The sequence below is a fragment of the Convolutriloba macropyga genome, chromosome 5 (genome assembly GCF_964194025.1).
Source record: "Convolutriloba macropyga chromosome 5, txConMacr16.3, whole genome shotgun sequence".
NCBI lineage: Eukaryota > Metazoa > Xenacoelomorpha > Acoela > Convolutidae > Convolutriloba > Convolutriloba macropyga.
In genome coordinates, this window is record NC_134472.1 from 28,060,547 (window position 1) to 28,088,186 (window position 27,640).

Sequence of the window (27,640 nt, forward strand, 5' to 3'; positions counted from 1 at the left end):
ACAGCAAAGCTAAAAAGTGAAATTTTCTGAATGACTTCTACCTCGCACTAGCGGCATTTGCGCGCGTGAGGTCATCTGTTTCTATCTGTATTTTACGGAACGCAAGTCTGTTTCCTCCTCAGCTATTCCAGCAATCTGCCGGCTGTGTTCCATCTGTCAGTCGAGAGCAATTCTTTCAATGTTATGTGGGTTACGTTTTGTAATGTGTGCCCACACCTTATTTTTTCGACTTTTTGCTGTCATTGATAGATCAAATCGGAGTAGTGATTTTAGTCGTAAAAAGAGAGAAAAATGGTATGTTAGGGTCTGAATTTATTTCCAGCTGTAATTAATGTATAGTGCGAAATGCTTCAACAGTTTCCAGTCAGACCTCTTTCGAGTGCGACAATTTGACGTGTCTTGACTGTATCTTCTCTTGAATGCTAAATGTGGTGTAATGAAGCATAGATTCAATTGTCTCGTTTCAAATTAAAGTTGAACAAAGTTTGAAGCAATTTTTTCAACGTGTTTTTATGGAAAATTGCGTGACCGTTTTCTCGCTTTTCTAGAAGATTCTGTGACTTCTTCACACTTAAGTTCTTGATATTTGAGTGATATAACTTGCTCTCATTGTGAAATAAAATTCCCTAGTAAAAATGATTGTGAGCGAAAGGAAATCAAAGGCATCGTGGCTGAGTGCTTAAGATGAAAGACTGACAACCTGGTGGACAGTGGTTCTTTTTTTGCGCCCATAGATCATTTCTATGCTTCACGCCCTCTAAATTAAATTGTCCCGCCTATCGATTGATAGCACTTCATGGGACGTTAGTTTGTTTATGTTCTCACTGGGCAGCTTATAGTTCTGATGGCCAACACTACTCAAAAAGTATTAGTTTCTATGAATTTTTCCATACTTGCTGTAATTTTTGGTCGTTTCAAATTTTCAAATGAATAAATTTCCTATAGCATTTGCAATGAAGCACTAGTGGATCTTTTAAATGGTTCCAGTTTGTTAACTACTGTTCTTAAGACTTTAACACTCTTGCTTTGAAACATTATAACGGATTTTGTTTAGTTTCGCCCGTTTCTGTTTTCCTCTCCGAGTCAATTTGTGACAGCGCTTAGAGGGTTTTTAATAAGGCATTAGTTAACTTCTTCATCGATGTCCGCTAATAGCTAAGGGTTTTCGTCACTTCTACATTTTGTTTGCGTGAAGTTCTTGAGGTTTGTACGTATTTGTTCTTCTTTTTTTGTCTGAGCACTTTTTTTAATTGCTCTCGAGCGAATTTTGAGAAATTGTTGTAAACGTGTTGGTCTTTTTTGCTTGATCGTTTTATTTAACTTTTCTAGGTTTAACTGCTGTCAAACGTTTTTTGTGGCTTGTGTTTTCGGTGGCTCTTTGTCCTGTGAAATTGAATAAACTCGTGACGCCCGAGGTCAATAAGTTGCTGAACAGTTCTCCTTTAGGCTTACTGGTCTCTAAGCATGCGATTGGGCACAGTCTAGTCGAGTTTGGAAATCTTTGAAAACAGTTTTCAAGATTGTCGTAGTTTTCGAATCTCTTTAATTAAGCATAACATTTTTACAAAGCTCTTTCAGTATTGCTGTGTTAATCGAAGAGTTGGATATATTAGCTGTTGTGGTCAAGACTTGAAACTAGTTCATTGTTCAAAAATGTGTGGTGCAAAGCTTGATTTTGATGTAATCTTGGTTGTTTCAGATTTGAGAAATATCAAGCAGAAGAAACCCAAAGGTCGACTGTCACTGACAACTGCTCTGATGAAGTAACTCTATTTGTCAAGAAGCCATCTACTTGCTGCTTATTCCTCCTAACCATGCCATTTTATCCACCGATAATCAAATCAAATAGTGCAATATATTTGTTGTGATTGTAAAAGTAATAATAGTTAACTTACTTCAATGTTTAGTTCAGATATTCTATTGTCATCAGTTGAGAAACACGTCAAAACCAGTCAAGGTGTTTGGTTTTGTTTCACGTTCTATTTGGATTTATGGTCAACCCGAGTTTGATTTAACGTTCAAATTTTGTGTCAAAGTTGAAATTATTCATTCGTTATGGGTCTCATCAGTTATGTGCTAACAAATTGTCCGAGGTGTAGAAAGCTTTGTTTCCTTGAAAAATCAGTGACTATTTTAACCTAAATGGAATTTGCTGCCAATCAAAAGCTACTTGTGCAATAAATTCAATATCTTAAATTTTCTCGTAGTTATGTATTATTTGATTATCCATTTAAATTAAGTAATCAGTTAATTGTTTTCAACAGCTTTTTAAGAATTAAAATTCCTTCGATATGATTTTCTGAGTTTTAGAACTTGTAGAAATTCATCACTCGTATTAGAATTGTTCATTTCTTTGATCTGGGTAGTTAACCGCATTCGGGTAATTAACGAATTTTTTAGCGATTATATTATTCCTGTTGGTCTTTTTAATGACCGCAAAACTAAGTGAAGCGAAACCTGTGTTGGCAACTCATGATGGCATTTTTTCGTCATCTTAATCTTTTGTCCTGAAATCGCTCATTTTCAGAGCTATGAGGACCGTTTTGTGGTCATACAGTGGCGTATAGGAATAGAAACAATGTGACAGCTGTCTGAGTCTCCTAAATTGTCGCGCCTTTTTCAAGTTCCTTCCAAGCCACTTATGCGTCGGTCTTTAACAAATATCTCCAAAACCAACAGTCGAAGGGACTATTCGATTATAAATATGTTTCGAAGAATAATTCCCTTCAATCAAAAATTTTCAAAATATTTCAGTTTGAAGTCATCTTTTAGATTAAAATACCTCATTTTGCCGCTTTTTCAACATTTTGCGTGAAATCTTTTTGACTTCTCTGGGCTATTTTCTCTCTTCTCTCGTTCTGCTAAAAGTGATTTTGAACATCAGTTGCTCAGCAAAGCAATTCAAAATGAACAGAGTCAGTATAAAAATTGAAGTCAGAAATAGAAACAGGATAAACCCATAAAGCCCAATTTTAGATGCCCGCTATTTGAACGTCGTACCTATAAGTATTAGTTACCTCTCTCTAATGCTTATTGGTTATGATAGTAGCCCCTGTAGCCTCTCTCTAAGAAACAGAAGTATGTTCAACTACGAATTGCCATCAAAATAAATCGGACTTAAAAAATGTTTCTGTACAAAAATCTTTTTTTTTTCAATATCTATTCTTTCAATCCCAATCATGCTTATTGGAATCAACGGCGGCTATTTTCCGGCAATCTGCCGGGTATGCTTTATCTCGTTGGTCAACAATTAGTTATCACCGTTTCTGACTTTAAAATTGCAACAATTTCAGAGTTTTGTTATTGTATACGTGTTGGTCTTTTTTATGCAATTTTTTTCTTGACCATTTTGCGCTTTTCTAAAAAATGCTGACTTCTGAAGTGACTTTTTCACGCTTTCGTTTTTCATTTTTGAGTGATCTCTATTGCTCTCACTCCGAAGTAATGCGTAGAAAAAAGGGCCTGATAGCCGAGTGGGCAATGCATCCGGTTAGTGAGCGGGAGGTCAGTGGTTCGAAGCCCGGCGTGGGAAATTGTTTTTACACCCTTAAAGAAAAATTTGTCTAGGCTACAGCCCCTGAATTAAATTGCCTCGCCTGTCATTCAAGAGCAATTCTTCCGACATTAGTCGGTTTATGGTTTTTATGGGCTAAATTATCTCAAAATGCGAAAAGTTTTACACTGGACAAACCTTTCAGACGTGCGTTTTTTAGGAGGTATGTTTTAATTCTTAATCATTGCAAAGTTTGGCCTCGTCTATTAAGTCTGTTGTTAATTGCTCTTGAACGCAGTTCATAGCAATTATTGTAAACGTGTGTGTCTTTTTTTTATGCAAAATTTTCGCTTGACGGTTTTGACTTTTCGAGTGACTTTTACGCCCTTGACTTTTTGCATTTCGCGTGATCTAAAATTCTCTCTCAATCACAATTTCAAGCAACTGAACTCAGTTGGCGGCAATTTAATACTAAGAGTCAAATAAAAAATGCGCCGAAACTGGTGTCATTTTTTTACTTTAAATCTTAATAGTGGTATATGTTAACCTCTAATGTGGTTATTTGAAGCCCACTATAGAACTTCTTAGTCCCATTTAGGCTACCCCTCCCCCCCCCCACCGACTGAAGCAGGCTGCAATTGATTAGAGCTCCCACTAGTCGTTCAAGAGCAATTCTTCCGACGTTTAGTCGGTTATGTTTTTAAGACTGGAATAATAATTGATGGGACATGCTTCAAAATTGTTGTCTTTTGAAGTGTATTCCAAACAGTGAAAGTATTTAGGACCACTTACCCTCGTATTACTGTAAATTATCACAATAAATATGACTTTAACGTCTGTGGAATGTAAAATTTTGACAGGTACATCTTTTATTCTTCTCCACCAAAAATTTCTGATTAACCATGTTCACTGTTTAGTTTTTGTTAATTAATTTTCCTGTCATAAATGATTTTGAGTCTTTTGGTTCCCAAAACCTATGGATTTGCGTGGATTTTCATTTGCATGGATTTTTAATTTATTTCTCTCAAACGAAGTTTGTATCGATTATATTAGTCTTTTTATGCGATCTTTCGCTTGACCGATTTTTTGTCTGACCGATTTGACTTTGCGTCCTTAAAAATGGGATAAACAGGTAGCGCCCAGAGGGCATTAAGTTTTCTTAGAGAGTTTCAGGTCACTAGTCTCCAAGTATGCGATTCACAGAAAGAAACGGTTTTGGAGATGTATTTTCATGGTGTGAAGAGCGGTTATTAGAGTTTGACCCCCCCCACTTCACCCCTCTCCCACATCAGCGACCCCATCCCTATACATCTTTCAGAGCGTAAGGACGTGGCTCCGTGAAGCCAAAGACCACTCTCTCAATGCTATTGATAAGAGTTGAAGCAGGTGATGAAGTACTGAGCTGCTTCTTGACATTTTTCATTTGGATTGAATAATCGAACTATGAAAGGACCTTCTTCAGATAAATAGATTGCCAAATGAAAATTACATTTTTGTTAGAACCGATCTTGGTCTCCCGTTTTTCAATTGAAGGGAATTTACAATTGAAAGGAAACATTGATGACGGATACGTGCAAGAGAGCCGACATTAGAAAGCGCCGAAACTTGACTTGATTTAAAAAGAGCCGAAAGCAAAAAGTTGCCTTTCATTGCCCTAAATTGTTAGTTGATTACCAAGAAAAGTACTTAAGTGGGTGAATTGGCCTCATTTTCGATTGTGATAGTTTCATATCAAGCCCCATAAGCGGCTGAGGCATGGCCATGGCCCGCGATAATTTCAAGATAATTATATATTAATTCGCTTTCAATTTCTTTTACTAGAAAATATTAAAATTTCATTTCTCAAATACTCCGTTATGATTGGCTGAGAATTTGGTAGTCTCATTTCAGAAGGCAATTTAATTGGCTGCAAAATTTATTGACTAATAATTTAAATAAATTTTCGGCTCTTTCAATCGGCTCTTTTCACTTTGGCTCTCTTACAAGTCACCCTATGGCTATGCTAAGCGCAAATATGCTGATACCATTATTTATTCCATCGCTGCATTTTCGCTGCCTTTCTTGACACTGTTTATTTGTACACAATTCTTATCTTGGAAGTTTTTTCTTAGTTTGTTTTGCTATTAAAAGTTAATATATGTGCGGTAAATAACGGAAATTGCTGACAACGGAGATAGTTGTTTGTCATTGTTTTTTTCGCATTGCTGGTATTTTTGGTAGTGCTTGCTTTTATGGTAATTAGCCATGTTAATTAGAATGCTCGAAGCATTGTCGGAGGGAAGATTGACATTAAAGCGGAGCCAAAACGCGTTTGTCCTTTGGCAATTGTTTGTTGACAAAAATGCTGATAATTACAACTTGCCGTGCTATTCTTGCAGCCGTTTTTAATGAGTCGAAGACGGTATTCTTTTTCATTGCCGCAAGGAAACATCGATATTAAAAAAACAATCAATATATCATTTTTTTGACAAATACATTTGCAGCATAAGTTATTTACTTTTGCACGTAGAATTGGAGTGATATGTTTTGATTTGATAAAATTAGCTCTTTACAATTTGGAGCTCAGTTAGGAAGAGTGGGTTGGTTACTAGTTGCAGCTCTTGATAAGCAGTTTTTGTAACCTGACTCAGTTTTTCATAAGAGTTATGTATTCGCGTATGAGAGGTCATTTGTCTGTAAGTTTTTAGAGCAATTGACTTGATATACTTCCGTTGATCAGTCCAAAGATAACAATTATATTGTCCGAAAATTTTCATACAATGGTTAAACTTTTATATATTAAACTTTGTCATGAATGAAGTTTGATTGAATAATTCATCTTCGTGCACACCTCTTAGCTCAAAAATCAACTTTGATCTTTAATTGCTCTCGAATGAGGAATCACTAGCATATTGTCAACGGAATAACAAGAAATCATTGAAACGCCAAGAATAGCAATACCCTCTTTTCGGTTCTATTTCTAATTGACATTTTTCGGTGAATGACTTTTCTTGCATCCCTGCTTTTTTTATTGCGGCGCGTAAACCTTTTGGCAGCTGGATTATCGGTCATGGACTCTTTTTGCATTTAGGTCAATGACTTTTTGCATTTAGGTCAATGACTCTTTTGCAGTCTGCGCCTTTTCGGACATTGACCTTTTACGAGAGCAATTTTTTTGGTCATTGACCTCTCACAACCTGCCCTCTTAACCATGCTGCTCAACAGCTCTTAAACATGCTCTTCGATAGCTCTTAAACATGCTCTTCAGAGGCCTCTTAAACATGCATTTTCGCCTTTCGCTAAACACGGTGCCTTATAAACTGTCATGCATTTAATATATAGGATTGTAAACGTGTGTGTCTTTTCATGCAAATTTTTTGCTTGACCGTTTTTGCGCTTTTGTTCTAGAATAATCTTTCACTTATCAAGTGACTTTTTCACGCACTTCTTGATTTTTGAGCGATTTCATTGCTTTCACTGCGAAATAAAGTTCAAACAAAACCGATTGTTAGTGATGCGATGACAAGACCCTGAAAGCCGAGTGGTTAATGCGTCTGTCGAGGTGAAGGAATCGGACTCAGGAGGTCAGGGTTCGAACCTTACCTTTGTTGTTTTTAATTTTGTGCAATGCCGTGTACGATTTCTTATTTTAAGAATTTCGAAATTTGAAAAAGTAGTCAGCTACTTCAAGAATTTCAAAATTTAATGCAAATTTTGCCGCTGCAACTTTTAACGGATGTTCTTGTAGTATTTTTGTTGCAATAGTATGATTTTTCAAAATGTAGAAACTTCTTGCCAAGACCTACTTTCCTCTAGACATGTTGGGTCTTCTTTCGATGTCAATCAGTATGGTATAATTTTAAGCTTTGTTAATTGCTCTCGAACGAATTTTGAAGCAATTATTGTAAACCTATTAGTCTTTTTATGCAGAATTTTCGCTTAACTTTTTTGCGCTTTTGTTCTAGAACATTCTTTGACTTCACAAGTGAGTTTTTCTTCATTTTGAGCGAATTCAATTGTTCTCATTCTAAAATGAAGTTTGTTGATAATACAAGTGATTGTTGGTGGTCAAATAACTACACAGTTTTGGCTTAGTGGTTAACATGTCTGACTGCTATCCGGGAGTTCGCGGGGTCGAACCCCTGTCAGGTGCAAGTTTTTGCACCCATTTACAAAAATTACGTGAGATTTTGTTTTTATCGTGCAAGACCAAGCTTCAATTGTAAGTTCTTGATGCACTTTTGACAGCGTGTCAGACAACAGGCTTTGACTTTTAAACTCAATTTTAATTTCTTCAACATCGTATGACAATTTGTAGGTACTTTAATTTGTCGCTAACTTTGAAGCTCCTGTTTAGTTCATCAACAAAGGTCTATTCGAAGGGAAAACTATTGTACAGCTGAAACCCAAAACATTTTTTGGTGTAATAGTTTAATCGTTTCTAAGAGGTTCCTCTTCTTCAACACTTTGGCCTGGGTTCTCATTTTTTATAGTGATGACGGTATTAGGCTATGCCCCTTTTGAGAGTTTGTGGAAACTGTTAGCCAGAATGTGACAAAAAGTTTGATCACCTTTCATCTAAAACGTTCCATATTTACATTTTTTTTTAGTCTAGAAAACTTTTGTGCATTAAAAGTAAAATGAAAAAGGGGCATCAGTTTTGCTATTTTAGCGTACTTCTCAAACAATAGGTTGAAAAGTGTTTTGAAGTTTTCTTTGTAGAAAGTAATTTCGATTTTTAAGTCAGACTGTTCCCATTTTTGCTAAATACTGATAAAAAACCATTATTTTGGCATTTAATGAAGTCACATTGATTAGTTTTGGACTGAAGCAATTAAGGAAAAACATGGAGTAATAAAAAATCATAATTCAGAGCTCTTGTGGTATCTAAGTAGTATAAAAAATAAGTAGGGAAGCAGATTAAAATACGCACTATAAGGACTTGCACCCCACATGCCATTAAATTTACGCTTCTGAAACTGATAACCAGTATGGAGACTTACGAGATGTTAAACATTTGCCTTCTCGATTTTTCCCTGCTTATCTTTATATTTTTTTCAATATCAAAATCATTTTTACGTAGCGGCTATGTTGCTTATTTTCAATAGCGGCGACGCGATAGAAAGGCTATTATAGGTCTCATTGTTGCTCATAATTCGTTGTCTTCTCTATTTTTGTTACTCAATAAATTAACCTAGCACCCATATTTATTAAAGGCAAATTTAAATTTTAAACTCTAATTGAAATTTAATGTAACTCATTCAAATACTTTAAGTTAAAGGCTTTTTTGCTTGAAAGAAGTTAAATGCATTTCATTTTTATTAATAGGCATTGTATTGGAAATCAATCTTATTTTTTAATTTTTGAGTCTTTTCTCTGTAGTCTTTTGAAACTGGAGTCTCAATGGTCTCTTTTGCGACTATTGTCTGTTAATCTGTTGGCTATGTTTTTGAAAACTAGAATCGAGGTTACTTCATTTGGTTGAGGTAAAATTTTGATCCTGCTTTTTTATCAATCGGTTTTGCGTCATTACAATTATATTTGTACCAACGCAATCAATTATCTTTGTGAAGTGCTCCCGAAGTTTGAGTTGTCAAAATCTGAAAACAAATTTTGAACTGAAATCTGAGTTTAACCTTTTCTGCTATGTTTACTTGAATTTTTACATTTTATGTAGAAATGTATGTGGAACAGTGGCTGCTTTGAATTCTCAAGAATCAGACATCGAAGTCTAAACAAACTTTTTTCACCTTTATCATGTTGTAGCGTTCATGGTTCTTGATGTCATCTTTAAGCGAATTTGTTTCCATGGTATATGTAAGTATTTAGGGGCTATCGTAGATTGTTAAAGCATAAAAGAAAATATGAAAAAATTAAAACTATCTTTTCTCGGATGTTAAGGTTTTAAGCAAAAAAAAACTTGTTTCTAAAAATAAAATTTTCAAATTCGCCATTTGTCAATTTTTGTATAATTAAGAAGGCGGTATCTTTCTATGTGTTTACTTAGTGAAAGTTTTATTCATTTTTATCGGTCATTTATATTTTAGAGCATGTATGATAGTTAAAGAATAATTATTTATTTCTTGGACTTGAATGAACATATACATACAAATATCAGATATATTTACCGTGCCACAAGTGGCGATGCCCTGCTGATTCTCTATTGGAGCAAGCCCAATTTTCAGCTCAATTTCTTCGACGTTTTTAAATTTTACTATATTTCAAATATATAATTCTCCAGCTGTTTGTTAATAATGAGATAAGAATCCTTTAACTCATGGTATATATAGGTACTTTTCTACGTTTTCAGGTAGAAGATAAGTTATGATCCAGGATTGAAAATCTCATTTTTGATACAATTCAACATTGCTTGGTTAATGTTTTTACATGCTCAATATGGCTTATAAATAAATTTTTTGCATCAATTCTTACATCAAAGTACCTGAACATAGGGTGAGTTTGGACAACTTGATCATCAAACAGATATTCACTTGCATCTATTTTGGAACCAGCGATGTGCATTTTCATTAAAATTGTCTTGTCAAGATTCAGTACCAGTTTATTTGATTTCAACCAGTTATTTATCTTCGAAAGTTGGAAACTGATTTAAGCACGGCTGTTTCCTATTGATGTAATATTAGTGTCAGCAAACAGCAGGAAATTGAGATTTCAATTGTGAGGCAGATCGTTGATATAAATCAGAAGGAGTAGAGGACCCAGAATCGGACTTGTGGGACCCCGCAGCGAGATAATTCCCAATCAGAGAACACACCGTTAAAAAAACTTTATTTTCTATTTGTTAAGTACGATTGAAACTACATTAAGCATCCCCTGATACTATATCTTTCATGTTTTTTCAGCAGTAGTTGATATTTTATACTATCGAAAGCTTTCTTCAAGTCCACAATGACGGAATTTTTTCTGTGAGTTCCACGAGTGCGTCAATGGTGCTATACTTGTCGCGAAAACCATTTGATACCTTGGGAGAATTTCTAGTTCTCAAAGTAGCCGTATACTCTATTAAAAATGACTCTGAAAAATTTTTTTGAATTATAAAGTTATCAATTCTGACAGATTTATTAAATCTGTTCTCCCTACGTACCCTTGAAGAAGAGATGAGACCATTTCTATCAATTCAGAAAAAAAAATCAACGAAGGTAAAGACGAAGGGAGGAAGCTGTTGAAGAGAACTTGAACACGTTTTCGCAGATTAAGATTGAAATGCTGTTCAAACATAGCCTCTTTAATTTGCCCTAAATTGCGTTATAAGTGACGAATGGAAGTCGACCTAGATGAAAAAAGCAAACTCTTCTGAAGCATTGTTTTGCTATTCAGAAAATTGGGTCTAATTTTGCCGTACATGCTTTCAGAATCGTTTTTGAAGTGGGGTGTAGCAATGGCTAGTGGCAAAAAGAGCACGGCCACTAACCGCGTGCTGAGTATGTTTCAAGAGTGGGATAATGGGACAAAAGCTAGCAGGGCGGCTGTTCTAGAAGACTTCGTGAAACATCACCAGAATCAGACGGGCCCGGAGCTGGAGTTAGAGTTCGCCCAGGCTGCTAGTCTCTTCTTTGCTAGGATAACAGCGTGGATGCGATTGAGGTTGGTCTTCCCGTTAATTTGAGAGACGTATACCCCAGGTGCATGTGATTACACAGATGCATGATAAAAAGTAATAACGTGTTATAAACGTCTTTGGCGGGTGAGGATTGTGGATGACAGGAGTGGTGATATAGAAAATTTGTTGCAAAGGTTGAAAGAAAATTTCCAACAGAATAGTTTGGGATTGATTTTTATTACGAAACCTAATGTTAGGTTGTTATCAAGAAAATTGCTGAGAACGATTTGGGCATTTTTAGGTGTTGAATTTCAAAAGTCTGCTGGGTTTCAAAAGTTGACTAAATGAAATCTGTTCATGTGATAGTTATCTAGAAATTGATTGACACACTCAGCTACACATGGCTTGAGGGACGCTAAATTCCGAACAATGACTTATAAATATTGTTTTGCTACTGAATTAGTGTTTGGCGAATGATTAAAAGACTTGATCACGTCAAAGGAGATGAAATCTCAAATAATTTCATGAATATGTCTCACGAGGACCTAAAATTTCTTTCATAACTGTTCATGTTTTCAACCTTGATAATTGTTATAGTTACATCAGTGGAAGCTATCTCACCATCCAGCTCAAGTCTGTCAACATTTTTCTCAATGCCGCTAGTGGGTGAGTAGTGTATCAGAACTGCTTTACTTTCAGTAAAATTTCTGATTGTCTAGAGAAAGTTTGTAGAGGTTTACAATTTTGACCAACTGAAAACGTCGTTGAAACTTGGATTTAATGAAACAATATCCATGGGCTTTGGCTCTCTTACGGTTCTGTTGGCATTTAATTTCAACTTATTGTTTTGTTACATTTTAGTCACCGTTTTCTGCTGGAGTTTCTTGAGGTTGGAGGAGTGTTGACGTGTTTGGAGATTCTGAACCTAAAAAATGCTACTGAACAAGACAAGCTACAGTCCCTATTGATCATAAACAAAGTTGTCAAAGCAGGCAGAAAGTACAAGGAGATTATATGTGAGAGCTACGGTTAGTCCCAACTAAGTTGCCTTTTTCGGTTTTGGTGACAATACTGTGATGCTGCTTCAAATTATTTACACGGCTTTACTATACAAGCTATACTGTACATTGGTTTCTATTGGCTGCCTTTTTGTTTGATTGTTTGGCAGGGCTAGGTATATTGATGAGCAAAAATTGGGACCATAGATCGAATATGAAACGTATTCAAACAGAGATGTCCGATCTGATTTAAGAACTTTGATTCTATTGCGTTTGTTTCCGGATTTTGTTTGGTTGTGAGTCATATTAAGTCACAAGGGCAGCTGAGGTCTGCCCATGGCTCCGGAGGCATAGCCAAGTGTGCTAATCTCATAAAAGATTGCAATTATCTCACTTTCAGGCAATGTGAATAATCTCCAAATTACATATCGATATATTATCCCAATTTTAGTGTTTTCGATGTACTGTACGGTCAGCGTCAATTTTTTTGTGGAGTAACGTCTACATTTTACGAATATGCAAAAAGGAGCTGCAGTTGATTGAGATGATTCTATGGGCTGTTTTGGTTATATGTTAACGAGAAACTTCGAGAGTCGAGTCGAGTTAACTTTGGGGTTTTTCCTCAGGCATCAAAGCAATTTGTGAGTGTATTGCTCGCAGTGGGAGTGAAGACACTCAGGAGAACGGACGCCAGTTGTTACAGGAGTTGGGACAGGGTAACCCTAAATACCAGATGCAAGTTTACAAGGGACTGATAGCTCTGTTGCCCTCTACTGCTCCTAAAGCACAACAAGCCGCCTTGCAGGCGCTCAGATTCATGCAGGTATAGTTGAAACCCATAGATGATTGAAAAGTCGTGTATTTCTTGAAACTTACCGTAGAATTGAATTCAAAGTTTTGATTGTTATTGTTAGATCATCTATTTAATGACTAAAAAATTATAATCGAATTGAGAATGTTTTTTGGTCTAGTATGTTTAATACGCACGAAAAAGATTATCTCCAATTGAGAGTCATTGCGTTTTTTGTTATGAATGTTCATGATAACATCAATTTTAATCTATAATATAGCTTAATTTGGAATTTTCTGATCTAATTCTTTGGTTTCAGCCTATCGTCAAAACTAGCCATGTCAGCATTGTAGAACCATTGTTGAACCTGCTGAGATCACTTCATTTGGAGGTACAATTTGAAGGTTAGAATTTTTTCTAACGTTCTATAAGGTTTCGTTTCGGCCATGAATTGTTATCACAGTGTCAATACCAGATTATCCCTTGAATATTTTGACAACTCCAGTTGTACTTCAATTGATATTTGAAGAGCCCAAAAGATACCAACAGAATTTATTGCTTTTTGTCTCTTAATGGGACACATCTATTTTGAGAAATCTTCAAAGATAATCATCGGAAACCAGAGAAATTCGAATGAAGGCGGACAATTTTCACTGCTCTCAAACTAGGATGGTAGGAATTTACTGGATTTTATATTTATCTCTCTGCTAATGAAATTTTTTTTTGCTTGATCGATGTTTGTTAGAAGCTTTGACTTCACAAGTGACTTTGTTACGCTTGACTTTTTGATTATTACGCGAGCAATATGAACAAAGTGATGGCTGGAGCTATTATTACCTTCTCTTGGTTTTCACAATTAAATAAATTTGAAATGTTTTGGTGCAGTTTTACGACTCGAAAAATTGGTGGGGCGTCTTTTTTGTCGGTTAGTGTGTTGGAGTGTATTTGAAGCTTTAAGTGAATTGCATGGAAATAAGGTAATTATGTTAAATTGCTAAAGAAACCTGAACAGCATAGAGAAGAGGAAGTGGCTTTCTGATAAGTCGAATTTTTTGGTGAGATGAGAGAAAAGTAGATATACAAAATTTAACTACGCGATCAAATTTTTTGGATCCAATGTGGCTTTATCGAAGCAGTTTAAGTTTTAATTTTTTAGGTCAATGATTTGTCTCCCAATTTTCGAAACTATTAACTGTGCGTTTGAAAGCATTTTTGACCATCTGAATTAATGAATACACTTTTATGTGCAATATTGAGCTATTTTTACTATTTAGCTATGTTGTACGCCTTTGTAGCCGTTTTTATATTCTTTTTCTATTTTACAGCATGGGCACATTTTTGGTTGAAATTAACCGTTCTAGAAAATTTGTTTGTCTTGCCATTTGATTGACATTAATTTTGAGTTGTTTTTCTCAAAGAAAAAGTAATAAACAAATTGGTTTTCTCCTTGTTGCTGTATTTTTGTGTCGACTCCCTTATTTTAACGCGTCTTACAGCTGTTGCCATTTATAGGTTCCATGGAAGACTAGACAGGACAATACTGATTTATATAAATGATAGAGGTTTCTACTTTATTTGTTTTCCTTTTTTAATAGCCGCACAGCGATAGCTGGGGCTATCATTGGCCTTCTCTTGTTTTTTTTTATTTCGTCGTCGCGACTTTTGTTACGACCATATGACGTCACAACCACTTCAAATCTGCTTTTTGTTCATTCGTTCATGTTATTTCAACTGAAGTGCGTGCGTGATGTCATTTTTCGCTCTTAGTGAAGCGAGTTTTTTTGTTCATTTGCGTGATTAAATTTTTGGTCACACTTGCCTTACCTGACTCACAGAAATGACTTCCTCACTTTGAAATTGACTTTTAATTACTTTAATTCAAAGAGATAAGGTCAAATGGTTGTGTGTCACTCTAAATGAAGATTATTTGAGAGCAGCTAATATAGGCAATAAAAACTAATAGAGATTGCAGATCTAAAGCTTTTTCAGCTATTTTCTGGCAATCTGACAGCTATGTTTTTAATTGGGCTGATCAAGCAGACGAAATGAGAGGTTTTTCAGCATTGTGCCTTGAAATAAGTAGCATTTTGTAGACAGTTTTGTTCGATTGCTGCACAGTAAATATTTTTTTGAGTTTTATTGCATTGGCACAGTTTTGTGGTTGAAATTAATTGTTCTCGCAGGTTGGTTTGTCTTGTAACTTGATTGATATTAATTTTGAGTTGTTTTTCTCAAAGAAAAAGTAATAAACAAATTGATTTTCTTCTTCTTGCTGTATTTTTGTGTCGACTCCCTTATTTTAACGCGTCTTACAGCTGTTGCCATTTATAGGTTCCACGGAAGACTAGACAGGACAATTCTGATTTATGTAATTGATAGAGGTTTCGACTTTATTTGTTTTTCTTTTTTAATAGCCTCACAGCGATAGCTGGGGCTATCATTGGCCTTCTCTTGTTTTTTTTATTTCGTCGTCGCGACTTTTGTTACGTTCATATGACGTCACAACCACTTCAAATCTGCTTTTTGTTCATTCGTTCATGTTATTTCAACTGAAGTGCGTGCGTGATGTCATTTTTCGCTCTTAGTGGAGCGAGTTTTTTTGTTCATTTGTGTGATTAAATTTTTGGTCACACTTGCCTTACCTGACTCACAGAAATGACTTCCTCACTTTGAAATTGACTTTTAATTACTTTAATTCAAAGAGATAAGGTCAAATGGGTGTGTCACTCTAAATGAAGATTATTTGAGAGCAGCTAATATAGGCAATAAAAACTAATACAGATTGCAGATCTACAAAGCTTTTTCAGCTATTTTCTGGCAATCTGGCAGCTATGTTTTTAATTGGGCTGATCAAGCAGACGAAATGAGAGGTTTTTCAGCATTGTGCCTTGAAATAAGTAGCATTTTGTAGACAGTTTTGTTCGATTGCTGCACAGTAAATATTTTTTTGAGTTTTATAGCATTGGCACAGTTTTGTGGTTGAAATTAATTGTTCTCGCAGGTTGGTTTGTCTTGTAACTTGATTGATATTAATTTTGAGTTGTTTTTCTTAAATAAAATTTAATTTTTTCTCCTTGCTATATTTTTTTGTGCTCTCCTCCTTACTCTGCTGAGGAATGGATGGATGACTGATCAGGTAAAAAAAATAAGTTTTTTTTTGGATTTGTGTCTGGAAAGTGTAGCTGTTTAGCATTTTGTAAACAGTACTGTTCGATTGCTTTACATAGTTCATTTTTGTTATTTCACATTCCCATTCTTCGGATTTCTATTGAGTTTTTTATTAGTTTTCTTGTCAATTAACGAATGACACTGATTGTGTTGCAACGGTTTTTGCCAATACTTGTTTTGGTGCCGCAACTTATATAAAGAAAGTTTATTGAGTTTTTGTTTTTGCTCAGATGCTTTTCTCATGTTAATTTTCGTTTTGTTATTTCAAATTGACTAGTATAATAATGTAAGAGGTTCTTTATGCCAGCTAGATTTGTCAATAGTCTAGTTCGAATCCTTTTAAGAATCCAGTGAGAATTCAAATTCTAATGATTTTAGACAAGATGGATTAGTGAAGGTAGCGAAAAGCGTGTTTTTGAACGACTAATTTTTTTCAAGCTGCTTTTAATCGGCCGATTTAATGGTCTATATTACTAAAACACCGGTTCTGTTATTAAAAAATCCGTGATTTTGTTGAGTTTGTGCATTTTAGAGTTCTTTTTGTTTCTCTGTTGACTGGCTGTCTTGGTTATTTAATCGGTCGTTGTTGAAGACCTTTAATAATGATATCTAGTTTGTTTTAACTACTATTTCCGTGATTTTTCTGAGTCTAACGCAGTTTTGTTTTAATTGTTGTTGTCTTGACGTTTGGTCTCATTAATGACAAGATTCGCTGGCGCTCTATTGATGAATAACTGAAGCTATTTATTAGTATCAATTGATATCTAACCTTTTTAACAGCTGTTTTTAAAAAATGTCCGAGTATTTTTTAGTGTTGCCCGTTTTTGTAGTTTTTGGTGTCCACTGAATTATTTTCGTTAACGAAATGTTTCCTTGTCTCTCTGGTGAGGCATATTTAATTTTACATAAAATTTTTAAAAGATTAACTGTTTTGCTTGTTTTTTTTTGTCTTGCTGTTTAATCTCAGTAGTGACAGATGTCATAGACTTTCTGATTAACACTAATCAAAACACAGTGCTTCATGCTTATGGTTGATCGGTGCACTTCGCTTGAGTCCTTTTGTCTTTAAAAATTAACAGTTGGTTTTTTTCAGTTTTGCCTGTGCTTGTTAATGGAATTAGTTTCTGGTCTCATAGTCACACCACATCATTGACAGATCTCATTGTGTCTTCTACGTGCCACAAATTTGAATCCATGTATTTCCAGTTTTTAGTTGTTGTTTTCTTAACTTTTGAAACACTCCCTTGAAAGAAAATGTGTCAGTGAGGTTTTTGTTATCTTCATTTGTTGTTAGTTTTGACACATTATTACTTGGTTGTACCTCTAACATATTTTAAATACGTGCTAGTTAGTCAGCAGGTGTTTTATCGTCTAAAGATCGGATGGTTTAGTTCCGTTTTGATCAAGGTTGTGCTGCTTACTTGCAATGGGTTTAGTGCTATTAATTGTCTCCGAAATTGCTATCTGCCTACTCACTGATCTACTCACTATCAAGGAGATGAGGTAACTGAGTGTGGTCTCTCAAAAATATAACGTCTCAGCATTTATTAAAAAGAAATTTTTTTATTATTTTTTCGAGACTGCAGACGGCAAGATCTACGAAGCATCTACGGCTATTTTCTGGCGATTCGCTGGCTATTTTACTTGCGCTCATTCAGAGAACAATCCATTAACCCAATTCTTCAAGACAGTTAGATACTAGAAGTCAAATCAAAGTTGGCCGGATTTGGTTTCATTTTAAATCTGGAGTGGTCTAGAAGAATCTCTTAACATCATTGGAAGCACATTAGTAAAATTATGCTCTTTGGCTAAAAGGTTGAATAAATTGAAGTTTCAATCCTAGGCAGTGACTTTCGATTAAACAACTATGCAGATTGTTACCCATAAACTAAAAAGAGGACAAAGAAGACAACAACTATCTGCAATATCATAACTAACCTTTGTACAGAGGGAATACTTGACAGTTTTATGTTAAACATAAATTGCAACAACCAACAAAGGTCGGTCGAATTTCTCAACAAAGGTATCATTTGAAGCACAGTAAAATTATGTTCCCTCCTTGGCTAACTTTGGCACAATTCACTCCCTGCCTGACTCTGCGAGAAATACGACCGACCTTTGTTGGTTGTTGCAATTTATGTTTAACGTAAAACTGTCAAGTATTCCCTCTGTACAAAGGTTAGTTATGATATTGCAAATAGTTGTTGTCTTCTTTGTCCTCTTTTTAGTTTATGGGTAACAATCTGCATAGTTGTTTAATCGACAATCACTGCCTAGGATTGAAACTTCAATCTATTTTTCTCTTTTAGTTAAATTTATTTGGTGAAGTTACATTTAAACAGTTTGATTTTTTGTTCCTCTAAACAGTTTGCTTAGATTGCTTAGTTTCTTTGATATAGTTGGCCATGCCTTCTATGATTATGTCAAGTTGGTCTCTAAAAGCTCGATCTCAACAGAAGTTGACAAATTTGTCGCAGCTATTTGCCGGCTTTAAGAAAACTGCCTTCTGGACATTTAGCGTACTTTTTTGCTAAGACGTCAATTACATTTATTGTTCATTGAATCTAGTTTTGCTCTTGTGAAATCACTGCTGAAGAGAAAATCAATAGTTATGCAATGTTAGGTCACCTTTTAAAAATCTATTAATTGGTTAAAGAGCACCCGCGTTTACACTAAAGCAGGTTAAAATCCTCTCACCAACACCGCCTCTCCAGAGCACGCCGCAATAGAATCATGCAAGGGCTGTCGCTTATGACTAATTAGTTTTACGTTAGTTGGGTATTTTTTAGAATGTAGTGCCGATCCTCAGCTGTCAAAATACTGTTAGCTTGGAAATATTCAATTGTGTATCAAGTTTTGATTTGTGACTGAAATTCGAAAAATTTTCTTTTTGAGGAATCCGTGTCAAATGAATTTTTAGTGGACCATTTAGGGGCGCAAAATATTTGATCAAAGCTCTAATTTCTCAAAAGAAATAAATAGATTATTTCCAAGCTGTCCCAATATAATGGTTTCAGTTTATAACTTTATTTTAGCCATTGAGCTGATCAAAGACCTTGTCTCATACGATGAGATCCAGTACCCTCTTTTGAGCAGCATGGTCAAACTCCTTGTGCCAGAGAAAGATGTGAAGATTGACCGAACTGTCATATTTCAAGGTAACTTATTGTTTTTAATTTATAGTATCTCTCCTTTCCTCGTGAACTATAGCCATCTAATTTTCACGTTTCGATATCTTTAACGATGTATTTATTCATTTTAATGGTAGTCAGAACTCTTGTTATTCTATGCAAATCATTGTCTGCACAAAAATAATAGCCAAAATTTTGTGGGAAAGAAGATGGATCCCAGTATAATCAAGCCGGATCGTGATGTATGAAAATGTACGTAAGCTCAAATGAATATCTAGATGAATTATCAACTCACTAAATTGTAGGAGTAGTGATAGTTCCTAGTATGATCCTAACTGTACCAATAAAGATCAATGTTGAGGGTGATAGACATTGCTATTGAGGATACGAATTAAAAGATTTGTAGATGATTTTCGGGCATCTGATCATAGACTGTTCAAAAATAGTTGGATGTACTAATTGCGAATTTTTAATTGCTCTTGAACGAAGTTCATAGCAATTATTGTAAACGTGTGTGTCTTTCTTATGCAAAATGTTCGCATGACAATTTTTCGAGTGACTTTTACGCCCTTGACTTTTTGCGTTTCGCGTGATCTAAAATTCTCTCTCAATCACAATTTCAAGCAGCTGAACTCAATTGGCGGCAATTTAATACTAAAAGTCAAATGAAAAATGCGACGAAACTGGTGCCATTTTTTACTTTAAATCTTAATAGTGGTATATGTTAACCTCTAATGTGGTTATTTGAAGCCCACTATTGAACTTCTTAGTCTCATTTAGTCCCTCCTCCCCCCCCCCCCACTGATGCAGGCTGCAATTCATTAGAGCTCCCACTAGTCGTTCGAGAGCAATTCTTCCGACGTTTAGTGGGTTATATTTAAATTGACAAAACACTTGGTTAGAGAACTCATGGTCGAAATCAGTTCTCCATGGTACCCACTTAATTGAGTCTAATTACTATACTAAAGAGTTATCAGTACTAATTACTGTTCCAGATTCAGATTCGGCATCCCATGTGTTGCAATCAACTGGACCCCTTCCTATCTATGTGCAACAGTCGGCTGTCGCCAAAGCCATCGGGTTAGCACAGACAATCTTTGCAATAGCTCTAACTTTACAACTGTTCTGTTGATACTGCGTTGTCATCTTCATCAATATTCGTGGAAGTACTATGATTTTCTTCTCCTTGATGCTGCACTAGATTCTATCTCGAAGCATAACCGTGGATGTAATGGTTACGTGATTCTGTTTGAAGTCAATGAGAACTTCTGGCGTTTATCGAGAACCGCGAAGCGGATCAAGATATTAAGTCAGAATTTCGAAGTGACTTCTGCAGAGTCACGTAACCATACTTAAAACACGAAACGCGCACGTTTTAAAATGAAAAAAGTCGACTTCTGGCTAAGTGGGAAATTCTGGCACTGTAGACTTTCGGCATTTTAAAATGTGCATGTGAGTGTTTTAATTGTATTTATACTATTTGTAGCCGTTATTCTGCTCCTTTCTGCACGTCTTTGAATTAGGTATTTGTAGACATCAAATAGAAGGTTCTCAGTCGCTATCACAGTTTTGCAAGGCAGCCTGAAATAGGTTTATTAAATTAATTTAAATCAATATTAAATTAATATGGGAATTTCTGTTCAGATGTCCTGTCATTTAATCTTATCAGTATCGAAATTGACGGTTACATGACAATTTACACAATGCCAATAGACCCAATGCACTTTGAAAATTTCGTTTAATAATCCGAATACAAATTAACAGTCGTTATTACACGAATGTTTTAACATACTCAAGCGGATAATTTAATCCCATGTTCGGTTGTGATAGTTTCATATCAAGTTCCATGGGCCGCTGAGGCATAACCATTGCCCTTAGATATTGCAATGCTAAATAGTCGTTCTAGTAAATTTAACGATAGGGTAAAACAAAATTGGCACTGGGTGAAATAACATTAGTCGAAATGTGAGGTTGGGTATAATGACATTGGGTATGATGGAATTGGGCAAATTGTCCAGAGACCAAAATTGACGTTACAATGAACTTGTTTCAGGATTTTGTCTCATGACTCAATCGAGGTCGCCGAGAAATTTGTCCAGGTTAGTTATATAGTAATTATAGCTGCGAAGCTGTAAGCTGAGCGGAGCTATATTGCGGTGCTCGTGGTTTTAACAATTCAAAGAATTTAAATTGTATGGGGGCGCTGTCTTTTTTAAGATCTATTCACACATTTTCATGATTTTTGAAGTCAAATTGGAGTAGTGATTTTGGTCACGCCGAAACAGGAAGTGGAGCCAAAAAGCGAGTGATTTTGCGGCGTGAATTTATCACTCCAATTTTAAAGTAGAGTGAGAAAACGGTGTTTGAACAGAAATCCGCTTTCTCGCTTGATTTTTTTTCAAATGCGGCAATTTTACTTTGATTTTTACTGTTTTTTCAATTTTTTTCTAAATGGTTTTCCCAATCCATTCATAGTTCATTCTAGGCCTATTTTTTGAACCAAATTTATCTTTCTCGCTTCTGGTTTTTTGTTCACATGCTGCATTTTGACATTAATTTTCTGTTTTTTTATCTGTTTTTTTAAGAAATAGTGTTTTACTCAATTTACTCATAGTCCGTTCTAAGTCTATTTTCTGTTTAGTCAATGAAAATTCTTTGAATTGTGCGCCAGGACTTGTCCTGCTATGTTTTTTTGTTTCGTCGTCTGACGCTCTTTTATCGTTTTACATTTGATCACATCAAAGCTGAAAAGTCAAAATTTTTGAATGACTTCTTCCTCTCTCTAACTGCTTTTGCGCGCGTGACGTCATTTCCGCGTTTTTTGCATGATTAGATTTTGATCATAAGTGACTTACCTCACTCAATAAAATGACTTTTGCACTTTAAAATTTAAGTTTATTTTGAATTAGTTTAAGGTCAAAGGAACTCATATGTGTAATAAGGGTCCCTAATGAAAAGGCTTCTGCGCAATGAATTTTAACAAGCTTTATTAATTTATCGTTTAATTTTTTACATAGCTTTTTGAGCGGTGTCGATAAATTTTCAGCTTATATCTGTATCTGTTTCTATCTCTATCATACGGCACGCAAGTCTATTCTTTCGCTGCTATTCCGGCAATCTGCCGGCTATGTTATATAGTAGTTATATAGTAATGTAATATCTGCTTGTTTCAAAAAAGGGAAAACATGATTCGGTCCGCAGGCGAAAGCTAAGTGTCCCTAGCAGCCTCCTATAATGACAGTTCTGTTCATTAATGGGTTTTTGATTGTTTAGCTGGGCGTGACTCACAATTTGATGATTGCGATGGGCAACAGTGACTACGCGGACAGCCAGAGACAGGCATCTATCACATTAGAGGTACGTTAACGTCAATTTTTTGAAAGCATTTGGCGCGTTATGTATCGGGAAAACTTTAAAGAAGGTGGTACGATTATTAAGTGGGTCTAGAAAATAACCCCCCCGCGGAAAATAACTCGCAATCTGATTCTAGTTGAAAACAACCCCCCACGTAATTAAACCCTCATGTTAACAGTGAACTTCGGTCATGATAATTTTTTGGTTGTGATTGTTTCATATCTATTACCCGCGAGGCATGGCTAAATGACCTGGAGATGCAGCTCTTCAATAGTCTAGTGGACGAGGGTTTATTGGCGTGGCGGTATTTTTCCTGGGGTTTTTCTATCTAACATTAGATGTGGGTTTGTTTTTCCTAAACTGGAATAGTTTTATCGTGTAGATAATAGCGAGGACGTTTCCACTGGTGAATGACATCATAATGGAGGCGATGGGGGAGACACTGTACCACATCTTTATGTCAGACCCAGATAGTCTCTACCTCAACATAGACACAGTCCAGGCAGACATTCTAGTATCAAACAAAGTCGACATCCCCAAAAGTGAGCGAAATTGGATGTTCTATTTTCAGGTTCTGTTGAATCAACGGAGTAAATTCTCGAAGATTTAAGAAGTAAAGAAAATTGTTTTGATCTGGAACAGTTTAAGGAAAGTATTATTAATAGCCGCCCTCATCTTCTCAGCCGGCTATTATAGCGCTCCTATTTTTTTTTACAATTCAAAGAATTTGAATTGTATTGGGGCGCTGTCTTTTTTAATAGCCGCACAGCGATAGCTGGGGCTATTATTGGCCTTCTCTTGGTTTTTTTTTTATTTCGTCGTCATGATTTTTGTTACGACCATATGACGTCACAGCCACTTTTTGTTCATTCGTTCATGCAATTTCAACTGAATTGCATGCGTGACGTCATTTTTCGCTCTTAGTGGAGCAAGTTTTTTTGTTCATGCGCGTGATTAAATTTTTGGTCACACTTGACTTACCTCACTCTCAAAAATGACTTCCTCACTTTGAAATTGACTTTTATTTAATTTAATTCAAAGAGATAAGGTCAAATGGGTGTGTGTCACTCTAAATGAAGGTTATTTGAGATCAGCTAATAGAGGCAGCAATAACTTATACAGATTTTTAATCAAAATTTAACAGATCAGCCTTCAATGAAAAGACTAATTTTTTTGGTCTGTCTTTTTTACTGTGTTTTTAGACTGCCGATCTACGACTCTATTGCGGCTATTTTCTGGCAATCTGCCAGCTATGTTTTTTTTTTTTAAGATCTGTTCACACATTTTCATGATTTTTGAAGTCAAATTGGAGTAGTGATTTTGGTCACGCCGAAACAGGAAATGGAGCGAAAAAGCGAGTGGTTCTGCGGCGTGAATTTTTTTCGCTCTAATTTTAAAGTAGAGTGAGAAAATGGTGTTTGAACAAAAATTCGGTTTCTCGGTAGTGGTTTTTTGTTCACATGCGACAATTTCACTCTGATTTTTACTGTTTTTTCGATTTTTTGGATCGGATTTTTTTCTAAATTGTTTTCCCAATCCATTCAAAGCTCATTCTAGGCCTAGTTTTTTGTGTGAATTAAATTTTCATTTCTCGTTAGTGGTTTTTTTGTTCACATGCGGCATTTTCACATTGATTTTCTGTTTTTTTTTATCATTTTTTTATCAGAATTTTTTAAAAATGGTTTTCTCAATTCACTCTTAGTCCATTCTAGCTCTGGTTTTTCTGTTTAGTCAATGAAAATTCTTTGAATTGTACGTCAGGACTTGTCCTGCTATGTTTTTTTACTTCGTCGAATAAAAAAATGTTTCGCTTTACCTCATTTTGCCGCCTTTTCAACATTTTGCGTGAAATCTTTTTGACTTCTCTAGGCTAGTTTCTCTCTTCTCTCATTCTGCTAAAAGTGATTTTGAACATCAGTTGCTCAGCAAAGCAATTCAAAATGAACAGTCAGTATAAAAAATTGAAGTCAGAAATAGAAACGGGATAAACCCATAAAGCCCAATTTTAGATGCCCGCTATTTGAACGTCGGTCCTATAAGTATTAGTTACCTCTCTCTAATGCTGATTGTTATTGATAGTAGCCCCTGTAGCCTCTCTCTAAGAAACAGAAGTATGTTCAACTACGAAATGCCATCAAAATAAATCGGACTTAAAAAAATGTTTTTGTACGAAAATCTTTTTTTTTTCAATATCTTCTGTTATTTCAATCCCAGTCATGCTTATTGGAATCAACGGCGGCTATTTTCCGGCAATCTGCCGGGTATGTTTGGTTGAAGTACCGTATTGGTTGAACAATCTCGAAGTATATTGGTTATCAACGCCTACTCAATTAGGAAACTCAACAAATAATCCTGAGATTGTTAGAGATTATAAGATCTTTAACACCAACCTCGAGGGCTCTGCTCAATGACAATAATGTATAGATTTTCCCGTGTTTCAGTTCTCTCGGACCAGAAGTAGTGATCTTATCTGCAATCGGGATAATTTATGACGCCATCGATGTCAATACACTTCTATCGACTCACGTTGAACTCTTTGATGAAAACTGAAAATTGTAAATAACTTCAGGTTGTAAGTAATAAACCTAATCATGTGAATTGAAAATATGTATAGTTCTAATACAATTTCAGCTTTTCTTGTTTTGAGTCAATTGGGAACTGTTTACTTTTCCCCGGATAAATTAATGATAATCTCTTTTTATAGCTGCGAAGCTGTAAGCTGAGCGGAGCTATATTGCGGTGTTCTTGGTTTTTTACAATTCAAAGAATTTGAATTATATTGGGGCGCTGTCTCTTTTTTAAGATCTGTTCACACATTTTCATGATTTTTGAAGTCAAATTGGAGTAGTGATTTTGGTCACGCCGAAACAGGAAATAGAGTAGTTAGAAAACGGTGTTTGAACAAAAATTCGCTAGTGGTTTTTTGTTCACATGCGGCAATTTCACTTTGATTTTTACTGTTTTTCAAATTTTTGGATCGGATTTTTTTTTCTAAATGGTTTTCCCAATCCATTCATAGTCCGTTCTAGGTCTAGTTTTCTGTTTAGTCAATGAAAATTCTTTGGTACTTGTCCTGCTATGTTTTTTGTTTCGTCTGACGCTCTTTTTTCGTTTTACATTTGTTTACACCTCAAAGCTGAAAAGTCGAATTTTCTGAATGACTTCTTCCTCTGACTAACGGCTTTTGCGTGCGTGATGTCATTTCTCACTCGCTCTCGCTGAAGTTTTTCGCGTGATAAGATTTTGATTATACTTGATTTACCTCACTCAATAAAATGACTTTTGCACTTTAAAAGTTAAGTTTAATTTGAATTAAATTAAGGTCAAAGGAACTCATTTGTGTAATGAGGGTCCCTAATGAAAAGGCTTCTGCGCAATGAATTTTAACAAGCTTTATTAATTTATCGTTTTTTTCATAGCTTTTTCACCGCTGTCGATAACTTTTTCAACTTTTATCTGTATCTGTTTCTATCTCTATTATACGGCACGCAAGTCTATTCTTCTGCAGCTATTCAGGTAATCTGCCGGCTATGTTCGATATTTTCAAAGCTTTTAAATTGTAATGACTAAAGTTTGTTGCAATTAGTTTAGTCCCCCGTAGTTAAAGCTTCTGTGCATTTAATTGCTGAGCAGCTCTGCGTTGCTCAGAAGTGTTTCGTTTAATTCGTGGGGCAATGCTTGATTGGAGTTTCAGATCCCAACCAACCAACAACGATGCTAGTCCATTATGTAAAGTCATTGCTATAAAAACCGATTGTCTATTGTTTGATGCACGATATTAAAAATGTTTGAGGGTCGGAAGAAACGGTTTCAAAACAAACGTATTCATTTAGAACAATTTTTTGCTAAGATGGCTCAATTTTCCAATATACGACTACATGCCTATTTATTAAGTTACATATTCACACGGTGGTGAAAATTCCGTTGTTCACAAGCAAAATAGCGTCTACCTGGCAGTGTTCTGTAATGCAGAACAATGATTTTTGTAACATTTTTTGTTTTGTGCATTCGTTTTCTGATTAATAGCCGCTCTCATCTTCTCAGACGGCTATTATAGCGCTCCTATTTTTTACAATTAAAAGAATTTGAATTGTATTGGGGCGCTGTGTTTTTTTTAAGATGTGTTCGCACATTTTTCAATGATTTTGATCTTTCCAAACGGGATAAACAGGTAAAGCCCAGCGGGCATTAAGTTTTATTAGAGGCCCAAAGTGGACGTTAGTAGTCCTTCAAGAGCCCAGAGTGTTGCAGCTGCTGGGATGGCCTCAATTCAAGGTTAAAAGGTCATTTTTGAGATTTTGGGCTCAAAATGGTGCAATTTTTCACGTTTTTTGCGATTTTTTCAAAATTTTTTTGCTTGATTAGTCTTAGGTTGAAGTTTTTGAAAGTTGATGAAGGCCTTTTGCGAGACAGAAGTACCTGTTATGACCATTTTATGAGCTATATGTTTTGGTACTACAAACACACAAAATGATACTAGTTTTTGAAAATTTTTTCATTTTTTGCGTTCCTTCAGGGGCCAGGGAATCTCCTTTGAGGTTTGATAATAGGGCTTTGTATAGTTTCTAGTAATATTGGGGTGTTTTTCAACATTTTAATGTCTCGAATATGTTTTGGTACTACAAACACAAAATGGTACTAGTTTTTTTGAAAAATTTTGTCATTTTTTGCGTTTCTTCAGGGGTCAGGGAATCTCCTTCGAGGTTTGATAATAGGGCATTGTATAGTTTCTATTAATATTGGAGTGGTTTTCAACATTTCAATGTCTCGAATTTTAGCATTTTTTAAAAAAAATCTGCAGTTTTTTTGAGGTTTCCTCAAGTTTTTGTCAATTTTATGTATTTGTCCATTCTCAAGTGCCAGGAAACGTATTCCACGGTCTGCAAAAATTTACTGGATAGTTGTTAGGTTCAATGGAATTGTTTTTAACAGTTTAACTCTTCGAATTTTGAAAATTTTCTGATAAAACTTTCAAGTTTTTAAAGTTTTTTCAAAACATTTGTCTTTTATTCAGTTTCTCTTGCCTAAATAGCCAGATAACCTGTAGATAATATGTTATTAAATAGTTTTTAGGGGTTAATTGAATTGTTTTTAGCATTTTAATACAAGGAATTTCTGTTTAAATAAAAAAATTTTTATAAAAATTATTGCCCATCGATCTTTGAACCA

The 27,640-nt window shown here is 35.3% G+C and overlaps 2 protein-coding genes across 4 annotated transcripts in view; both read left to right on the forward strand.

The window, feature by feature from the left end:
- The window catches only part of LOC142339283 (cyclin-dependent kinase 18-like), a 45,029-nt gene extending 42,734 nt beyond the window's left edge, over window positions 1-2,295 (forward strand). For all 3 annotated transcript variants that reach the window (XM_075389189.1, XM_075389190.1, XM_075389192.1), the window contains one exon: window positions 1,700-2,295. In XM_075389189.1, the coding sequence (XP_075245304.1) occupies window positions 1,700-1,767 (68 nt within the window). In that variant the 3' untranslated portion in view covers window positions 1,768-2,295. The remainder of the gene's footprint in view (window positions 1-1,699) is intronic.
- Window positions 2,296-10,820: 8,525 nt separating this feature from the next.
- LOC142339284 (armadillo-like helical domain containing protein 1) lies at window positions 10,821-25,107 on the forward strand. The gene is made up of 11 exons (XM_075389193.1): window positions 10,821-11,074; window positions 11,628-11,696; window positions 11,892-12,058; window positions 12,655-12,851; window positions 13,138-13,222; window positions 19,022-19,144; window positions 20,113-20,197; window positions 21,171-21,216; window positions 22,391-22,474; window positions 22,854-23,013; window positions 24,913-25,107. Exons 1-11 carry the CDS (start codon window positions 10,833-10,835, stop codon window positions 24,930-24,932), a joined length of 1,278 nt encoding a protein of 425 aa, XP_075245308.1. The 5' UTR covers window positions 10,821-10,832; the 3' UTR covers window positions 24,933-25,107.
- The last annotated feature ends 2,533 nt before the right edge of the window (window positions 25,108-27,640 follow it).